At 39.9% G+C, this 17,563-nt stretch overlaps 3 protein-coding genes across 3 annotated transcripts in view; 1 reads left to right on the top strand and 2 right to left on the bottom strand.

Annotated features, from left to right (window-relative positions):
• Positions 1 to 970: 970 nt before the first annotated feature.
• Positions 971 to 4,248, bottom strand: LOC137971603 (leucine-rich repeat protein soc-2-like). Its single transcript, XM_068818403.1, has one exon. The coding sequence runs from the start codon at positions 2,627 to 2,629 to the stop codon at positions 971 to 973; it is 1,659 nt and encodes a 552-aa protein (XP_068674504.1). The 5' UTR covers positions 2,630 to 4,248.
• Positions 4,249 to 4,400: 152 nt separating this feature from the next.
• LOC137970821 (uncharacterized) lies at positions 4,401 to 6,679 on the bottom strand. The gene is made up of 2 exons (XM_068817399.1): positions 5,896 to 6,679; positions 4,401 to 4,780 (listed from the first exon to the last, which is right to left on the bottom strand). Exons 1-2 carry the CDS (start codon positions 6,652 to 6,654, stop codon positions 4,577 to 4,579), a joined length of 963 nt encoding a protein of 320 aa, XP_068673500.1. The 5' UTR covers positions 6,655 to 6,679; the 3' UTR covers positions 4,401 to 4,576.
• A 147-nt stretch (positions 6,680 to 6,826) lies between these two features.
• The window catches only part of LOC137970870 (coilin-like), an 11,596-nt gene continuing 859 nt past the window's right edge, over positions 6,827 to 17,563 (top strand). The window contains exons 1-9 of the mRNA XM_068817494.1: positions 6,827 to 7,192; positions 7,804 to 7,859; positions 8,784 to 8,838; positions 9,475 to 10,907; positions 11,834 to 12,021; positions 13,418 to 13,495; positions 13,638 to 13,685; positions 14,189 to 14,270; positions 16,390 to 16,487. Of these exons, the coding sequence (XP_068673595.1) occupies positions 6,939 to 7,192; positions 7,804 to 7,859; positions 8,784 to 8,838; positions 9,475 to 10,907; positions 11,834 to 12,021; positions 13,418 to 13,495; positions 13,638 to 13,685; positions 14,189 to 14,270; positions 16,390 to 16,487 (2,292 nt within the window). The 5' untranslated portion in view covers positions 6,827 to 6,938. The remainder of the gene's footprint in view (positions 7,193 to 7,803; positions 7,860 to 8,783; positions 8,839 to 9,474; positions 10,908 to 11,833; positions 12,022 to 13,417; positions 13,496 to 13,637; positions 13,686 to 14,188; positions 14,271 to 16,389; positions 16,488 to 17,563) is intronic.

Raw genomic sequence — 17,563 nt, forward strand, 5'->3', positions numbered from 1 at the left:
TCACTGCTGAACCAGCCCCCATTGACAGTAAAATCGTCTGGCAATAGACAGAGTAAAATCTCTGTGTCATCCTTAGGAAAGAAGCGGTCAAAAGTAAAATTCTACCATAGATAAAAACTTCATACTTTGTACCTTTTGTATCTTTGTCATGTTAACATCCATCTTAAGCTTCTTATGAGGGAACATAAGCTCACAAGCCTTAATGGTTTTTATTAGGTTTCCTTGCCATTTAAGTTATTTTTTTTTCTTCCTTTTGTCATCTGTTTAGTCGTCTATTTAGAGCGGTTTTCAAATGAGTGTTGTAAACCAAAACCAAAGTAATTACTTTGGCCAATCAAAAAGGACGAAGACAATCCAGTAAACCAATCAAAACTCGAAGTAATTACACGTCGCCGACACAAAGCACTGGAAAATGTGCACGCGCGAGCCACAATTGGTTTTGGTTTCACTTCTGATTGGTTGAAAAAGTGGCGCGAGGACTTTGAACCAATCACTGAGTGAAGTTAATGCAAAACCAAAGCAATTCGCTAATTACTTTCGACACTCAATTGAAAACCGCTCTATGCAGTGGCAAATAACTAACTAAATAAACACTTGAAGAGCAGCATTTGGGGGACACTTTGTGACTTATCTGTATTCCGAGACACAAGTGATGTTGAAGTTAGAGAGAGGAGCAAGGGGACAATTTGTGATGCTTATTAAAATTCATGTGCATCTAATTACTTCTGGGCATATCTGAGGTCTGGGGCCTGTTTCTCGAAAGTCCCAAAACTTTACAGGCCATTTTCAGAGGATTTTAGTAGTCAAACTTCCCCATCAGTTTGCTTTTTGTTACCTTAAAAACATGTTAAAAGATCGGCTTTCCTGAAGGAGTGGTTAGCAAGTTCTCAAATGGCTTTTCGGGCCCGAAACGTTTTCGGGACTTTTGAGAAATGGGCCCCTAAAGTGGGTAATTTCCCTGAGCCAAGAGTTATGACATACTATACCAACCATTATGTGACTTCCATATTGACAAACTTCTTTTCATGGCAAGCTCCAACGCTGCTTCACTGGCACAAGCCTCCTTGTCATCATCGTCATCATCATCATCACTGTCAACATTCTCATTTACTTCTTTCAATATCTCCACTGTTTTCTCTTCATCAGGCTCAATATAATCCTCTCTCAGCTTTCCTCGCCAGTTATCAACAAGGCTGGGATCTTTAAAAGGGTACTTGACCTGCTTTGTCAGCTTGGGTACTTTCTCAGCCTTCAGTCTGAATTTGTTCTTGTCCAGGTCTAATCTTACAAGTTTTTTGAGACTCAAGAGTTCTTTGGGAATTTTAGTGAGCTGGTTGTGGAACAAATCCAGGGTTTGGAGGCAACAGAGTTTTTCAAAGGAGTTAGGAAGTTCAGTAAGATAGTTGAAACTCAATCTCAATTCAATAAGATTTGTAAGGTTCCCAAAATCCTCTGGGAGCACTTTCAAGTAATTTTGCGACAGCTGAAGGAACCAGAGCTTGCTAAGTGAACAAAATGACTCTGGGAGACTTTCTAAGCGATTTTGACCAAAATCAACCCATTCCAAATTTACTAAGGAACCAAAGTTTTTTGGCAGTTCAACTAACTGATTTTCATCCAAATGTAACTTTTTCAGATTAATCATCCAACCAAACGTGCTGGGCAAAGTACGAAGCCAATTCCCATTCTGAAATGCTCTTCTCTCAAGTTCAGAGATTGTGCTCCCTAGCTGTAGCCTTTCAAGATGTTTCAGCTCTCCCATAGAGTCCGGTAGCAGAGAGATGTTGTTTGCAGACAGATCTAGAGTTCGTAAAGTCTCTCCACATGTGACTCCAAAGGACTCAGGCAAGGGACTATCTAACAACTGATTGTCAGCTAATCCAATGTTTACAATACTGGACAAACTGGCAAACCAAGCAGGCAGTGTCCTGAGGTAATTCTTTTCCATGAAAAAACTTTCAATAACTTTAGCAGATTGGAACACTTCAGGTAAACATTCGACACAATTGTCACTCACGTCAAATATCTTCAAATTGGGAAGATCTCCTACTGATGATGGTAATTCTGTGAGTTTGTTGCTGCTTAAGTTTAAGATTTCAAGTCTGGTTAGTTTACCAATGTCTTCTGGAAGACTTACAATATTATTTTCTCCCAACTCAAGCACTTTTAGGTTCTTCATACAACTAAGAGACACTGGTAATGATGTCAGTTTATTCTCATCCAAACGCAATTCCAACAGGCACTCCGCCAGTCCCATGTTCCAGGAGTCGATTTCATTGCCAACCGCATCCAGAATTTCCAAGCGCCAAAGGTTTGATAAACACATGGGCAGTTCTTGAAGGCAGTTTTCGTTGAGGTGAAGGGCTTGCAAGTTTTCGAGTTTGCCAATGCTTTCTGGAAGCTCACGCAGTTTGTTGCCCGTGGCTGACAAGACTCTTAAAGCAGATAAACGAGAAATATCCCGCGGCAAGCATTGCAAGTCGTTGTAATCAAGATTCAAAACAGTGACATGACAAAGCGATTTTGACAGAACTACCGTAGGTAGCGTTTCGAGCTCCAAAGACGACAAATCTAGGCTTTTTTCCCAATTCAACACCGCTTTCTCAATTATTTCATTCGCTTCTGCCATCTTAAATGAGCGAATGAACAGCCCAGTCGTCTTGTACACTTTCCAGATACATGTTCACGACCGTTGCCTCACTTTCAAGAAGTCACCATGTGTTGCATGACGTAATGAATGATCTGGCAATGGAATTTTAGGGAGGAGTAGGTATATGGAACCCTTTTGACTAATGACACCAATCATCCTTTCTTTTAAATTATAGTGGCACGTACATACTTCTGCAAAAGTTGTTTTGTGTAAAAAGTGTCAAATGCTAATCATAATAAATGAATGAAAAGATATCTTGGGATCTTTGACAAATGTCAGAGTGCTCTTAACAGACTCCTGGCTCTGGCTCCTTTCGCTGACAGCCAAGCATAGTGGACAAGATAATAGTTTAAATCCTATTAGGAATACTAAGATTTTTTTGTTTCCGAGTCATCAAAAAACTAAAAGGAAACATGTCTCTTGATAAAATGAAGAAATCTCGACATTGCATGACTTGTCTGGCTTTATCTAGTAAACTAATTATAAATTTAAAGGCATAAACCAAGCTTTACTTCCATGAGCTACTAAATGCAAACAATGAAAGCAAGACAGAGAATGATGAAAGGTTTAGGGTGCAATTATCAAGAACTTGTAACTCAGGGAAGGGAGGGGGGGGGGGGGGGCGAAACTTGCATACAAAAGGGGAAGGGGTGCTTGTCGTCTTGCTTAGGGGTGTAAATTTCAGATTTTGGTCTATCTTAGGGTGTTGTGGGCAAAACACACCAGCGATCATATTTTAATGTAGGTGGTGCGATAGAAATGAATAAATTATTATGTAAATTAATAATGCCATCATATCAGCCATGAAGGTCTTGTTTAGGGTTGCATGTGAAGAAATATAAAATGTAATAAATATGGTCTCTTTCAGCCTGGGACACACCCTGACTGGTCTCCTTTAGGGCTTTCAAAATTCAAAATTTCCAACAAACTTCCCCGCCCCTCTCATATGAAAACTCTGCCCCCCAGGACTCACAAATGACCAGCTCTCCGCTGACTTGACAGCTCAGATGGTAGAACAAGTGCAGCACAATCACATGGCCATGGTTCAAATCTTGTTCAAGCCATGACTTGTTCATACCTACTTGCACCTGCTTAAGTTGCTTTGTGAAACATCCATTCAAAAATGGGTTAAATGTCCCCAATTAACCCATTGACTCCTAGGAGTGGGAATTGAATAGATTTTACTGTCTAACAACAGACGATTTACTCGCAAATAGGGGCGGGTCCAGGGTGGTTCAGGTGTCAATGGGTTAACTGCGAGCAGGCTCTCATTGGTGCTGCAGAACAAGTGGTAAAGCCACCAAAAAGTGGGCGAGCCAAGCGAGCCCTTGAGGGGCCTGGTACCAGACCCATTGTGGGCTCACTTCCCCCGCCCACTCTCTTGTGGATTTGCCACTCGTTCTGCAGCGCCAATGAGAGCCTGCTTGAAGGCTACTTGCAGAATGATCTTCCTAAAATTTATTTCATTTCGTTTACCTTTAGACGTGTAAACACTTGACATATATTTTGAGAGAAGTTGAGTTTGCATTGATTCCACCTTTTCTCAAATTATTGCAGCATTCTGACCAAAAAGGATGATAAGATAACTTAAATGTAATTAACCAATTAACACCTGAACTGCCCTGGGCCACCCCTATTGATGAGTAAAATTGTGTGGCATTAAACAGAGCAAAATCTTTTAAGTTCCACTCCTGGATGTCAAGGGGTTAAGCAATGATCCTCAAATATTTAGAGGTATACTACAATGGGATGAAATTTATATATTTTACTATAAAATTATAATATGTTTTACAAACAGACTGTGAGAGTCCCCTTTGATTAAAAACTTGGTGAAACGTCACTTGCAATAATCATTATTAACTTGATTGATTCTAATAGTTATTAATTAAAATTGTCTATGTCGATGATAATTTTCACACACTGTCCCTACATCCTGTATTCTGAGTGTTTCCAGGCCATGGCATTTCCTTCATACAAAGCTTTGACTGCTCTCCTATAGGCTTCATCAGGAGTAAACCCTACTAGTCTTGTTCCATGAAGCTGCATGTCTCTCACAGCAGCCAATTTTCTTACTTTTGTCTCTATCTCTTCCGGATGGGTGTATTGGAAATTCCCATCACTCGAAGGTTCCTAAAATCAAAATTAAGTAATCTTTTGGTAAGTCGGTATTCCAGTGTTAACATAAATTTTTGACGAATCCCATCAGACCTAAAAAAGGTTCATTACTACAAATTCCCCATCCACACTGCCACAATGCTTCATTTTTGATTTAACGAACACTGAGACATCATAAATATCCTCTGAGGTGCGGGGAGGGTGCACTGGTGAGAGCACTTGCTTCCAACCAATGTTGCCAATTCCCAGATCCGGCGTCATATGTGGGTTGAGTTTGTTGGTTCTCTACTCTACACCAAGAGGTTTTTCTCTGGGTACTCCGGTTTCCCCTCTCCTCAAAAACCAACATTTGACTTGATTTGCATTAATTGTTGATTTCAGTTTAAAGAGTCCCCAATTAGTGCTCTAGCACTAGAACGCCTATACACTTACATAAAGTTCTTTTCCTTTCCTTTCCTTTCCTTTCCTTCCTCCTTTCATGTGTGGTACATGTATTTTATCTATTAGCTATTTTTTTTTTTTTTTTAAGGGCCTGTTCACATAGAAGTGGGGTGAGGTACCCCACCTCAGTGGGGTAACCAATCTCTATACAATTTTTCTTTTTTTCTTGATTGTGTTCTCGGGAGAGGTGGGGTACCTCACCGACGCGGGCTGCCCAGTCAGCCGGGCCAGGTAACCTGCTTAGGTGGGGTGAGTTTTATCCATGTGAATGCTGAGGGTGGGGTACCCCGCCTGACTGGGGTGATGTTCATTCAGCATTTATCTTTAGTTTAAACATTGGAAACCTTATCCCAACGCCCTGGGGTTTTAATATTGCATTAGAAGTTTCACTTTTTTTTTTTACTATGGGAAGGCATGGTACCTCACCTACCCGGGGTCCCCCACCTCCATTTGAACAGACCCTAAATCTGTTTTCATCTTGTCAACAATAGGAACACTTAACCTATGTCCCTGAAGTCAAATCAACAGGTGGCTTGAAACCATCCTGCTGAGACACAGGTAACAATAACGAAATGAACAAATGCAAAGATGAGGTAACAAGGGGACAGAATTATTGTTTGGCATCCAACATGATGGCAGGGACATATCCTGCAAACCACCTATGATGAACAGCTTAGCTGTAAACATACCTTTGATGCCTCTATATTGCAAGCAATTTCAATTCTTCCCTCGTGTTCAAATGCCATTGACTGTACCCCAGCAAGACCACCAGGCGTTGATGCACGAATGGACTTGGCAATTTCTTTCCCGAATTCTAGATCTTGACAGTCTATAGTGACATTGCAATTTGTTACATATGGAATGGCACCAATTCCTGTACAACCATACCTTTGGGAGGGAGGGGTACCGAGATCCCATCCGACAAGACTGAAATCCATACCATGTTTTCCTCGATACCAATTAACTGCTTTACGCCTTTCAACTAATCCTCTTAACAATGGACGATCAGCATGTCCAAAGAAGAACACTGAGGTACCTTTTATTCCGCTTACAATACGATTTCCGAGATTAATCGCTATTTCACCACATTCTTTCAAAGACACACATGTTGAGATTGTGTGAATAGGAACAAGATCAACAGAACCCAATCTGGGATGACCTCCGGAATGTCTCGCCAAGTCTATCTCTTTGTAAGCAACCTCGCATGCCCGAAACACGCTTTCTTCGATGTTTTCCACGGAAGCGGCAATCGTAATCACAGACCTGTTGTAATCAAAATCAGAGAATATGTTGAGAACGGTTGATTGGCATTTGAAATCGTTGTTTCTTGATTTGGAAGGAAAATAAAGAGCCGCATTTGCTATTGATTCAACTATGCTTCGGTTGCGAGCTTCAGAAATGTTTAGCAAACAAGTCACAAGTCGTAAAGATGGCGAAGAACGTCTCATAATTCCACAAATACAACAAATACAGTTTTTTGTGCGTTTAAAGCATTTCAATTGGCCGTTGAATTTGCGCGGGAACAATAGACCAATCATCGTTCCACACTCGATGAAAACGGACGACGGAACGAGGTCAGCAGTAACGAATGGAAAAAGATAAGTAACTCATGTATCTCTCATTGTAGTGTATTGAAATATAGGATATTTAGACAAATACTCATACACGCTACGCGTGGGAATACCCTTTAATTTAAATACATTGGCAGACAAATTACTCGATCAGTTGTGTAATGAACACAGTAACAATGTCAGGTCTCGTTAGGATTCGGCTAAACTTTCAGCGATATCCCGAATTTCCCGAGATCAAAAACTCCTGGTTCTTGGTGGATACTTCAACGTGCCGCACGATCGCCGACTTAGAGTATTTAGTAAAGAAGAGATTCGGATTATTGTCAAACAACACTTTGATTAATCTTTTGCTTGATGACTACCTTCTGCCGTCACAAGAGAAAATTGAGATAATTCAGCACAATGATAACCTAAGGTATTGATTGTTCATCTCGTTTGCTTTTCTAAAAGTTGTTAACTTTCATGTTGGTCAATACCTTGCAATTGTGGTGGCACGTCCATTCAAATGGAAAAGCATTCGATCGATTGATAAAACTGGTTTGATTGATACTGATTGGGAGCAACTACTGATTGGTTTCAATGGATGGATTATTAATCGATAGTTTCAGCGACACACTTTTTTTGCAGTGTCAGTTAAGGTTTCGATTGAAATTGAAAGCGGAGGAAAGTGTACAATATTTTTGCAAAACCGCGCTTTGTTGGCGATTAAAATCGCCTGCCGTTAGACAGAGTGAAATCTATTAGGTCTCACTCAAAGGAGTCAATGGGTTGAAATATAATAATTATTATAATCTGCACAACAAATAGTTTGAGAGTTTCCCAAAAATGTTGTAAATTGTTGTCACAGAGAATGTTTATCAATTCAAGTATTTTCATAATTGTACACGTGTATGGTGAATTACTGTCAAGTTTTATCACAGCATTTCAAATTGCATTGATCACATTTTATAAGTTGATATTAGAGTTCTGTGTTAACAGACAGTTTAACCGTTCTTGTACGCTTTAATACCTGCATGTATGTTTTAGGGTTGAAATAGAAAAAGTTGTTACCAAGAAGTCAAGGGAACAAGTCAGTAACCAAGGTAAGGGGCTTTACAGTAATATTATTACCTTAATTTTCTTTAAGATTTTCTAAAGCTTCTTATTAATGTACATGTAACAGTAACTGCTTTTATTAGTTGCTCCAGTAACTGAGATGAACTTTGCCTAGAAAATTAAGTGGTTCCCTATTGACAAGTAAAATCTTTTGGACCAGGTATTATCTGCTGGAGAGCTCTCAAGTCTCACACATTGAGCGTGAGTCTCATGCATTTCGATGCAATCTCACGCTCTCACACCAACACGACCATTCCTCACACATTAGCACTTTTCTTGAAGGTAACTCTACCTAAGCTTTCAGAAGTGCTCATGAATTCTGATTTCATTCCTTCACTGGCACTGAACTTCGGCCAATGTTCAATCTTTTCATGTGCAACCAATTTTCCTGTTTCTTCAGGACTTTCACCCATTAATATATGAATTATAGGACAATATGTTCATTCAGGCTGACCATAATAACATGGGCTCTCTTAGCAAGCAGCATGAAAGAAACAAAATGGCGGACTTGATGGTAAATTTCCAGGGATCTGAGAAGCGCAAATTTCACAAAGAATTCCAGGGGAGCATGCCCCCGGAGCCCCCTACAATTGTTTGGCGCCTCCGGCACAAGAAACACAGGACACTTGAGCCTGAATGAGACACAACACAAACAGCTTCACAACTTGATCTGACGCAGACTATCAGCTTAATAGCATGATAAATAAAATCATTCCTTTGCTCTGTGGTCCTCTATCAAACGCTTTCGATGTGGATTGAGATTCATGTCCAATACATTCTACGCATGACCATACACGTACACTGTGTTGTGTAAAATGGAATATTTTCTTTGACTATTTCTTATTGCTACTTGAATGCATTGTAGGATTCACTCTTCTCATTTGTGTTTCTATTGTGTTTGTGTTTTAAAGGTTCTGAGAAGAAAGTGAAAAGAAAACAAAGAAACACACATGAATGCGAAGCAAGGTGGTATACATAATTTTAACTTCCATTATGTGACCTAAGTTTGATGAATCTCTAGATTCAGCATCATCTGAGAATAAATTATCTTGGTTTTCTTCTCTAGACCACTCTACTCTCAAAGGTTATTTTTTTAAGTTTTCCTATCCCCAACTTCAACTTCAACTTCAAGGAATGGGCATGCAGTCTGCGTAATCAGGGCAGAGTGCGTGAATGATAATTCTTACATTTTACAAACAAGTGAATACTGGTAAAGTAAATCAGTGAAAAATCAGTGAGTTTTTAATATAAATAAGTAGATAAGTACACGCAACTCCTCAAAAACAATAGTATTTTTGGTTTGATCTTTTGCATCTCTGATGTAATTGGTACACCAGCATCAAATTCAGTAAATTGACATAACAAACTCTGTCAAATAAATTGTCCCATCTTGAAGAGGTGTGTTCAATTTTAATAAGGACAAGTCACAAGGACAAGGAAGTTAAAATGTCTCAACATATTTGTCCAGGATTGTAGGCCTTCAAATCAGGTTCATCGCTATCAATGTCTTCGTTTAGGTCTTTGTTGTCAAAAATCATGAATTTACATTTGCTTACGTGACGATTCAGCACCCTTACGACATTTTGGTGTCTTCATATCCAGGATTAAGACAAAGAAAAGATTGACTGACAAGAGCCCCATACATTCAACAAGTTCAAATGTTTCAGCAAACAAGACGTGTGAAACATTACAAGGAAACTCATTTAAAAGTTCCGAAAAGGAACAAAATCCCAGTCATGTAGGAAAAAGAAAGAACACTGTGGAGCTTTCAAAATCAAACACCAAGAAAAGCAAGACAAGTGGAATTGTCAACTTCAACGATTGTTGTACCATGCAAAATGGTTTGGACAGTGATCCTACTTCCTGTGAAAGTGACAGCTTTACAGAATCTACATTAAAGCGACCCATTAAAAGAAAACAGAGTGATAAAAGTTTGAAAACTCTCTTGGTGGAGAAAAAGAAAGCAACTGTTAGGGAAACCGGAAATATTCAATGTACTGGCTTAAACGTTGATGGTAGCTCCTCTGACAGCTCTAACTCAACAGAGACTATGTCAAAACCTAATAGCAAAACAAAACACAAAATTGGCAATGGTAAACTTAATGCTGAGAAACGAAAGACAACCGCAAAGAGAACGGCAAAGGAATTGGTGGATAGCAAAGATGAGCTAAATACTGATTCAAGTTCCTCTGACAGCGCCAGCTCTACAGAAACTAAGTCAAAACCTGAACCCAAGACAAAACACATCATTAGAAATTTGAAAGCTAATGCTGAGAAAGGAAAGGTGACCCTGTCACAAACAGGGCAAAATCATGGAAAAATAGGAAGTGATTCCAGTTCATCTGAAAGTTCCAGTTCAAGAGTATCATCAAAATGTACAAGTGAAAAGAAGCTCAAATCTGGAAATTTCAAAGAGCTTAGTGTGAAAAGAAAAGCAACCAAATTAGGTGAAAAAGTAAAAAATGCTGATAAAAATAACAAGGGAGCGAGGTCTGTAAATGGAAGAACTGCCAAATCATCTATCGTAGTTTTGCAAGGCCAAAACAAAGGGAAAGATGTTTTGGAAGGAGAGAGTTCTTCATCTACCATTGACTCCAGTGAATTTGAGGAGTTAGCTAATCTTGCATTGATGGAATCTAAGTCCACATCATTGTCCATATCATCATTGTCCACATCATCAACGTCCACATCATCAACATCATCATCTTTGCCGAGTTCAGCGCCTTCAATTCAGAAGGTGAATTCCAAAGCAGGTAACATCCAAAGCAACAAGTCCCAAGATGAGAAAAGGAAAGATAAGAATGTGTTGTCTTTGTCAACATCATTACTCCCATCTGCAATGCCAACATCATCATCAAGTTCTCCACTGGAACCTCATAGACGGTACTCCTGCCCCACAACTGACAAAGTATCAAAAAGGCATCTTTCAAAGGATTTTAACAAAACAACATCACCCTTAGCTTTATCTGTTACACCTACTGGACAGGGAAGTTATGAACAGAAGACACCTGGACAAGGAGGAAGTGGAAAGCTAAGTATGAATTTGCGACTTTTTTCCAAATTCCCAACATTTTATTCTGGAAGTTTTCTGTTCCATTCCATTGTTTACCGTTTCCTTCTTCTTAACCCGAATGCATGTTACATGGTCCGTTTTGGTCATGGAAAACCTGGAAAGTCATAGACTTAAAGATTTTCATTTTCCAGGCCTGGAAAGTCATGGAATTTTGTTGTCGGTCATGGAAAGTCATGGAAAATTATAAGAATTGCCCTTGTCAAAGCAAGGATAAAATGAAATAAAGGCGAGTTTCTATCAAACAATCGGAAATTTGGCAGAAAGAGGCTGTTAATTTATTCAAATTTGATCTGAGTAATCTCCTAAAGTAAGGACAGATTTGAAGAGTTTCTTACGTGACAGTTAAAGTTAAGGTCATGGAAAGCTAGAGAAGGTCAACAAAACCGTAGTAACTTGTAAATCTTAAGTTACGTTAATTTTACAGTTGCCCACAAACAGCAAAGCTTAAGCAAAGAAACAAACACCAGTACCTTTTACAATTGCTCACAAACAGCAGAGCTTAAGCAAAGAAACAGACTTGCAATGATAGAATTTAGCACTTCAGTGGAGATCAGAGTGGAATACGCTTAGCCATCGTTAACCGGTGGGAAAGTATGCCTTTGTTGTCAAGTTTACAATGAAACCCCCGAGAGAACCACTGGGAAACGTAACGCAATAATTGCACGCGCCAAACGGCCATAAGTAATCCCCCGTGCCGCAATTAAAATGACAAATTTAATAAATGAGCTCTTTATTGACCACTCCTTTCAGGGTTAGGGAGCTACAGGAATGGGGAAAGAAATGAGATAAGAAAAACCAACTGCTATAATCAAAACCAGATGACCATTCTTAAAATCCATCGACATCATCACAGTCTGAACTTGCAATGATCGTTTTTTTCCTTTTCAGGCTCCAGCTTCTCAGCCAGTCACATAAGATTTGATTCAGATGAGGACGACATTGAAGAGCAGCAAAACGATGACTCAATGCACAAAAACACTGATAGCACTGGAGAAACCAGGCAAAATGCTGTTATGGCAGACGGTCAGTGTGAGCAAATCGACCAAACCATTTCCAGGAAGGATGTTGAAAGAAAGGTAATTATAGTGATGGCTGTCTTAAGAAAGTTGCATGTGTTGATATAATTTTACCCAGTTCCTGAAGAAACAATCTGTAAGTTGCGTCACAACGGTGAAATGAAGGAAAATATACTTTTGAAAAGCGGTATTTCCTTGACCTCAATGATGCGTAGCAATCGACGAAGCCACTGACGACCGGTGACTCAGTTGGTTGAGTATCGGGTTTTTGTGCCAACACTGAGGGCCTTAAAAATAGCTGAGCAGAAAGTTAGAGCTGCCTTTGTAATTTCATCTGCAAATGGTTAAGCCCTGGTCAAACGGCGCGTGATAGTCGATGATAGTAGATTCTCCCCAAACTATCATCAACTATCACCAACTATCGTTCAAGTGGTCAAACGGCCAAAGAAGTTCATGATAGTTGACGACAGTTCACTGGCAGTCGCGCAAGCAAAGTCACGAGAGAAGCGAGTTCCAAGCTCTTTCCGCGTAAAAATGTGAACATTAAATGGCCTCCCGTAAGACAAACTTGTAAAAGTATGAATTTTTCGCGACGAAAGAGAGCGGCAACATGTTTTCTGACCGCTATCGGACCAGTGATTACCAAAACAGCTGACCGAAAAACTATCATGAACTATCGTACGCGTGGTCAAACGAGGAAAACTATCATGGACTATCGTGAAGAATTTGAACAAGCTCAAACTGAATGATAGTTGATGATAGTCGATGATAGTGCATGATAGTTGGTGGTCAAACGGAAGCTCGCGCTCAACTATCATCGACTATCATCGACTATCATGAGCCGTTTGACCAGGGCTTAAGACTTACAAGTCTTCTCGGATTAGGGATAAGAACTGTAAAGCGCAGGCCCCGTCTCATAACCCTTCTTGTTAATCAACACTGTGGCACGTTAAAGAACCCACACACTGTTCATGAAGAGTAGGGGGAGACCCCCGGGGATGTGCTCTGTCCTCCTTTCACGTTCTGTATAGACTGATAAAGGCTGACTTCCGATCTTACCCCAGAGAAACAATTGTAAATCGCCATGAGACTGTATGTAATGTGCGCGGCAAATAAAAAGCCATTTCCATTACCATTACCAATACTTTGTGGGGAACTTTGTTGGACTACTTTAGTAGCAAAACCTTCCCTCAAGGAAGCTCGTGGCCTTCGGCCACTCGGGACTGCTCCTCCAAACGATAAATCCTGGATAGAACCATGCAGCAATTTTTTTCATTGAGACCATGTGTTACGATAATAGACAGGTCCACAGGTAGAGTTTTCATGGCAGTAGTCACTTTGAAATCTTAGAAGGAACGATATTTGAGGCGTAATTCAATAGCGTTCATAACATGACTAGGTGATACCTCTATGTTTTACCATGATCCTTACTTGCAGCGTCATAATATTTTTCCAGGAAACTACTCAGCCAGATTACACTTCTTGTCCGCCGCTTCATGGCCCTCCTCGAGCTGGCGACAAAATAGCGTATAAGGTCAGTCGCATTCCCTTCCCCTCCCCCTCCTTCTTCTTCTTCTTTTTCCTCTCCCGCAATTCCTCTAGAATTTGTCTTTTCTTTTGTTACATTTTTGCGTTACCTTCTTCGTTTGGGTTATGTTCACGTGACTTTTCCGCAGGTTCTGGAGTTATCAGCTTCCTACACGCCCGAAATTTCTAATTACAAGGTATTTAGTTCTCTCGTGACTCTGTAATTGTTATATTTAACTTTAATCTCGGGAAGTTACCGTTGTAAACCTTGTCACATGTACATATACTACTGCAGCCATTTAATTTGCCATTTCTACCACCAATATTCTATTTTTATTCACTGTACGAATAAGCAAAACTGGCTCTATTTCGCGCATGCACAATTGAGATCGAGAGAGACATGGTTCAGTATTCATTGAAAACAGGAATGCAAAGCCTTTTGTGACGTTCAATCAAGAATAGACCGATGCTTCTCACTAACTCGGTTGTGGGCCAAATGATCGCCAGTTGTGTTGTAAAAATATTTTGATTGAGTAATAAGTCGAAAATTAGAAACCTGAAACCCTGCTATTTGTGGACTGAAAAGATTCACGGTAAAGATAAGTGCTTTTTTTGTACCTTTGTCGTTAATTAGAAAGCACTTTGCGGTTATTCTGGAACCCATTGTTGTTCATCTACACTTTTTTTCTTTACGCGATAGAAAGGTTCTGTGATATCTTATGAGGCAAAAACCGGTGAGGTTACCGTGGAACTCACAAAAGATTCACTGAAGAGGACCCAAGGTATAAGTACTTCACAATAAGATGCCGCCGCACTGAAATACTAGCATTAGAATTCTATTACAAGTTCATAAATATCTGTAATGTATTTTTCAAAAGTGAACTCTTAGATCACCTTAGTTGCTGGTGGTATCGATGAACGAAGATGTAGCAGTGTAATCGCCTAGTAAGAAGCAATATATGCTGGGATAGCGCAGTGGTGACAGCACTCATCTCCCGCCAATGTGGCCCGGGTTCGATTCCCAGACTCGGTGTCATATTTCAGTTGAGTTTGTTGGTTCTCTACTCTGCACCGAGAGGTTTTTCTCCGGGTACCCCAGTTTTCCCCTCGTCTCTAAAACCAGCATTTGACTTGATTAGCGTTATTTGTTAATTTTAATTGACAGTGTTTCTCCAATGGGCCATTTCCGATTTCATGTCTGCCTCCTCTTTAAAGCGAGTCAAAGTGCGAAGTTTTTCATATGATAATGTTTTTTTTTTTTTCATATGTAAAGTAGAACCAATAGCCCTTTTCACGGTTATTTTTTCTCATTTGCATTACAATATGATCTAGCATGTATGTGAGGCAATCTCGGGCTATTTTGTAGTTTTAACCCGAAATTGCCTCGCATTCACGGTAGATTACATTGAAATGCAAATGAGAAAAACTAACCGTGAAAAGGGCTATTACCATCACAAAGACTTTGCAGTTAGACTCGCTTTGAAGAGGACGCAGACATGAACTCGGAAATGGTCTTGTGGTTTTCAATCACGTGAGGAGACGGCCATATTTGTGTACAAAACAATAGCAAATTATGGCTCATGTTTTGCATTATAATAGAGTCAAATTCCCAAAAGACCGTTTTCTCAATTGTTCTGTACACAAACATGGCTGCTGTGACGTCACTGAGGTGAAAACCATTTATTGGTGCTCCAGCGCTAGAACGACAAGAAACTTAAATGAAGTTCCTTTCCTAATGCAAGAGTGTGCTTCTTTAATGAAATCCGAAGGTGGCAAGGATTTATTTTCCAAAAAATGCAAAAGTTATGAAGAGTAATTGGGGCTACATAAAGAAATGAGCGCTTGAGACTAGGAAAATTTCCAAAACACTAGCTTTTGTGTCAGTAGCCAATCGCCTTGATTTAAAAGACACCTTTTTATTTTAACTGGAGTTTTCCTATTTAATGGTCCACCATTACCAATATTAAGATCTCGAGAGAGCTGGATCGAGGAGAAAAGACGTCAAGGCTCACTAGTTTAAAAATGCTATGCGTGTTTACGCCGCAGAATTAATATGCAGCACGGGAGTTTTGGGATTTCAGAATTTTATTTTAAACTCGCATTTTGCATAAATAATAAGCTGTATTCATACGCTGAAATTTTAAGCTAGTGGGCCTTTGACGTCAGTTTTCCCTGGATCCAACCCTCTGAGGTCCAATCTGTCAGTTCTGAACGTGAGTAATGGTGGACCGTGAAATTTTGCCAGTCAGGTGTTAAGCAAACACACTTTCAAAACCTGAAGAAAAGAAGGAAGTGGTTTTTTTTTTTTTTTTTTTTTTTATCACAGAGGCACTTTAAATGAACGTCCCGTGCATTGGACAACGACTTGTAAACTAATTCCCGTTAATAAGAATCTCTTATGACTCCGTAAGAACTGAGGAACTAAGGCTCCGTCCACACGTATCCGGAATCGCAACTTTTTCTCTCCGGATACACCTTTCGTGAATCCGGATACGTTTCCGATACGTGGGGACGCCAAATTTGGATTTTTTTTTTATCCGGAGACGTAACAAGATCGAGCCCAGTTGCGTACCGTGAAATCAACTTTCAAGATGGCTGCCGAGGGCTTCATAGCGCATGCCCTGTTACCTCTGTTTCCTTGAGGAGTCCTGAGCACTAGAGTGAATCCGGATACATTTCGGATACGTGTGGACGGGCAAATTCGATTTGAATACGCTTCGTGTGGATGGAATATTTTTGAATCCGGAAAGAAAAAGTTGCGGATTTAAAAATATCCGGATATACTTGTGGACGGGGCCTAAGAGTGATAGTTCTGTGGACGCGAAAGGTTTGAAATTGAAACTTCCTGCCGGCTGTCATCTCTGAAGATGGCTTTATTAAGTTCTTTGTGCTTTTGATAAGGTGACGGAAACGTTAGTGGAAAATTCGAGTTGGTTTATGAAGAAGAGGAGGGGGAGGAGAATCAAAAAATGGCAGAGAATGAACAACTGGAAACACAGGTGAGAAGGATGACGAGGCAGCTGCTATAAAACGGCTCTCGAGATTGGTTCAGGAAACATTAGGCACAAAACAATATACAACGGAAACAATTAAGGAAGCCTACTCGTAAACGCCTAGGAGCTGCATCCCGTAAAGGGGTCCGCTTCTCGAAAGTCCCACAACTTTCCGCCGGGCCTATTTCGGGTATCACAAATTCCTCTGTATCTTTAGAACGGAGAGATTTCAGTCATCATTTCCATCATCATTTTGCTTTTTCTTATCTTGAAAATATGTTAAAAGATTTGCTTTCCAAAACAAGTGAATTGTATCGTAACTCCGTGTGTTCTGGGGATTTTCTGTATTTATCTGTATGCAGCAGAAGTTGCGCTTTGACTAAAACAAAAAAGTTTGAGAAATAAAAAAAAAAGTAAAACAGTGAAAAACCAAAAACCCACTAAATTTGCCAAGTACAGTAATGCCTTCTGCCTCGAGCTCCATGATAAACCAAAACAAGATAGATTTACACGTTCAGCGAAAGCTAGACTAAAAGCAAAGTAAACCACTTTTATATTATAAGCGATCATCTTATCATTATACACTGAACTCTTGGAAGAGTCTCGAGGAAGGGCAGGGGTAGAGAATTTTGGGTTCAATTACTTCAGCTTCCTTATTTTTTTGCGCAAGTTTTGTTTTCTTTAAACAACTCCGCCGTCGAAATCAAGCGAATGTAGGTTAGCTTCAGTCACATGATCTTCGGCCATGTTCTCGATATATCATGACGTCACGGGAATTGGTGTCAAACGAGGGGACCGCGGCATGTTTCTGTTTCAAAATAATACCCCACTATGTGGGCCATTTTCTCACGCATCGCGTGATCACGTGACCGAAAACCAAGAAGCTATTTGTCAAGTACATAATCTTCCTCCTTTTCCTTTGTTGCATTTATCATGTGAAACTTGAAAGAAATGGTTCAGTTGTTTTCATTTCTTTTTCCTCTACCAAAGCATTATTTTTTACTTGTGTTATTTCATTAAATCTGAGTGGAGAGAACACATCCCCATGCCCCATAAGTTTTTTTTTTTTTTTCAAATCTATT

The sequence above is a fragment of the Montipora foliosa genome, chromosome 9 (assembly GCF_036669935.1).
Source record: "Montipora foliosa isolate CH-2021 chromosome 9, ASM3666993v2, whole genome shotgun sequence".
NCBI lineage: Eukaryota > Metazoa > Cnidaria > Anthozoa > Scleractinia > Acroporidae > Montipora > Montipora foliosa.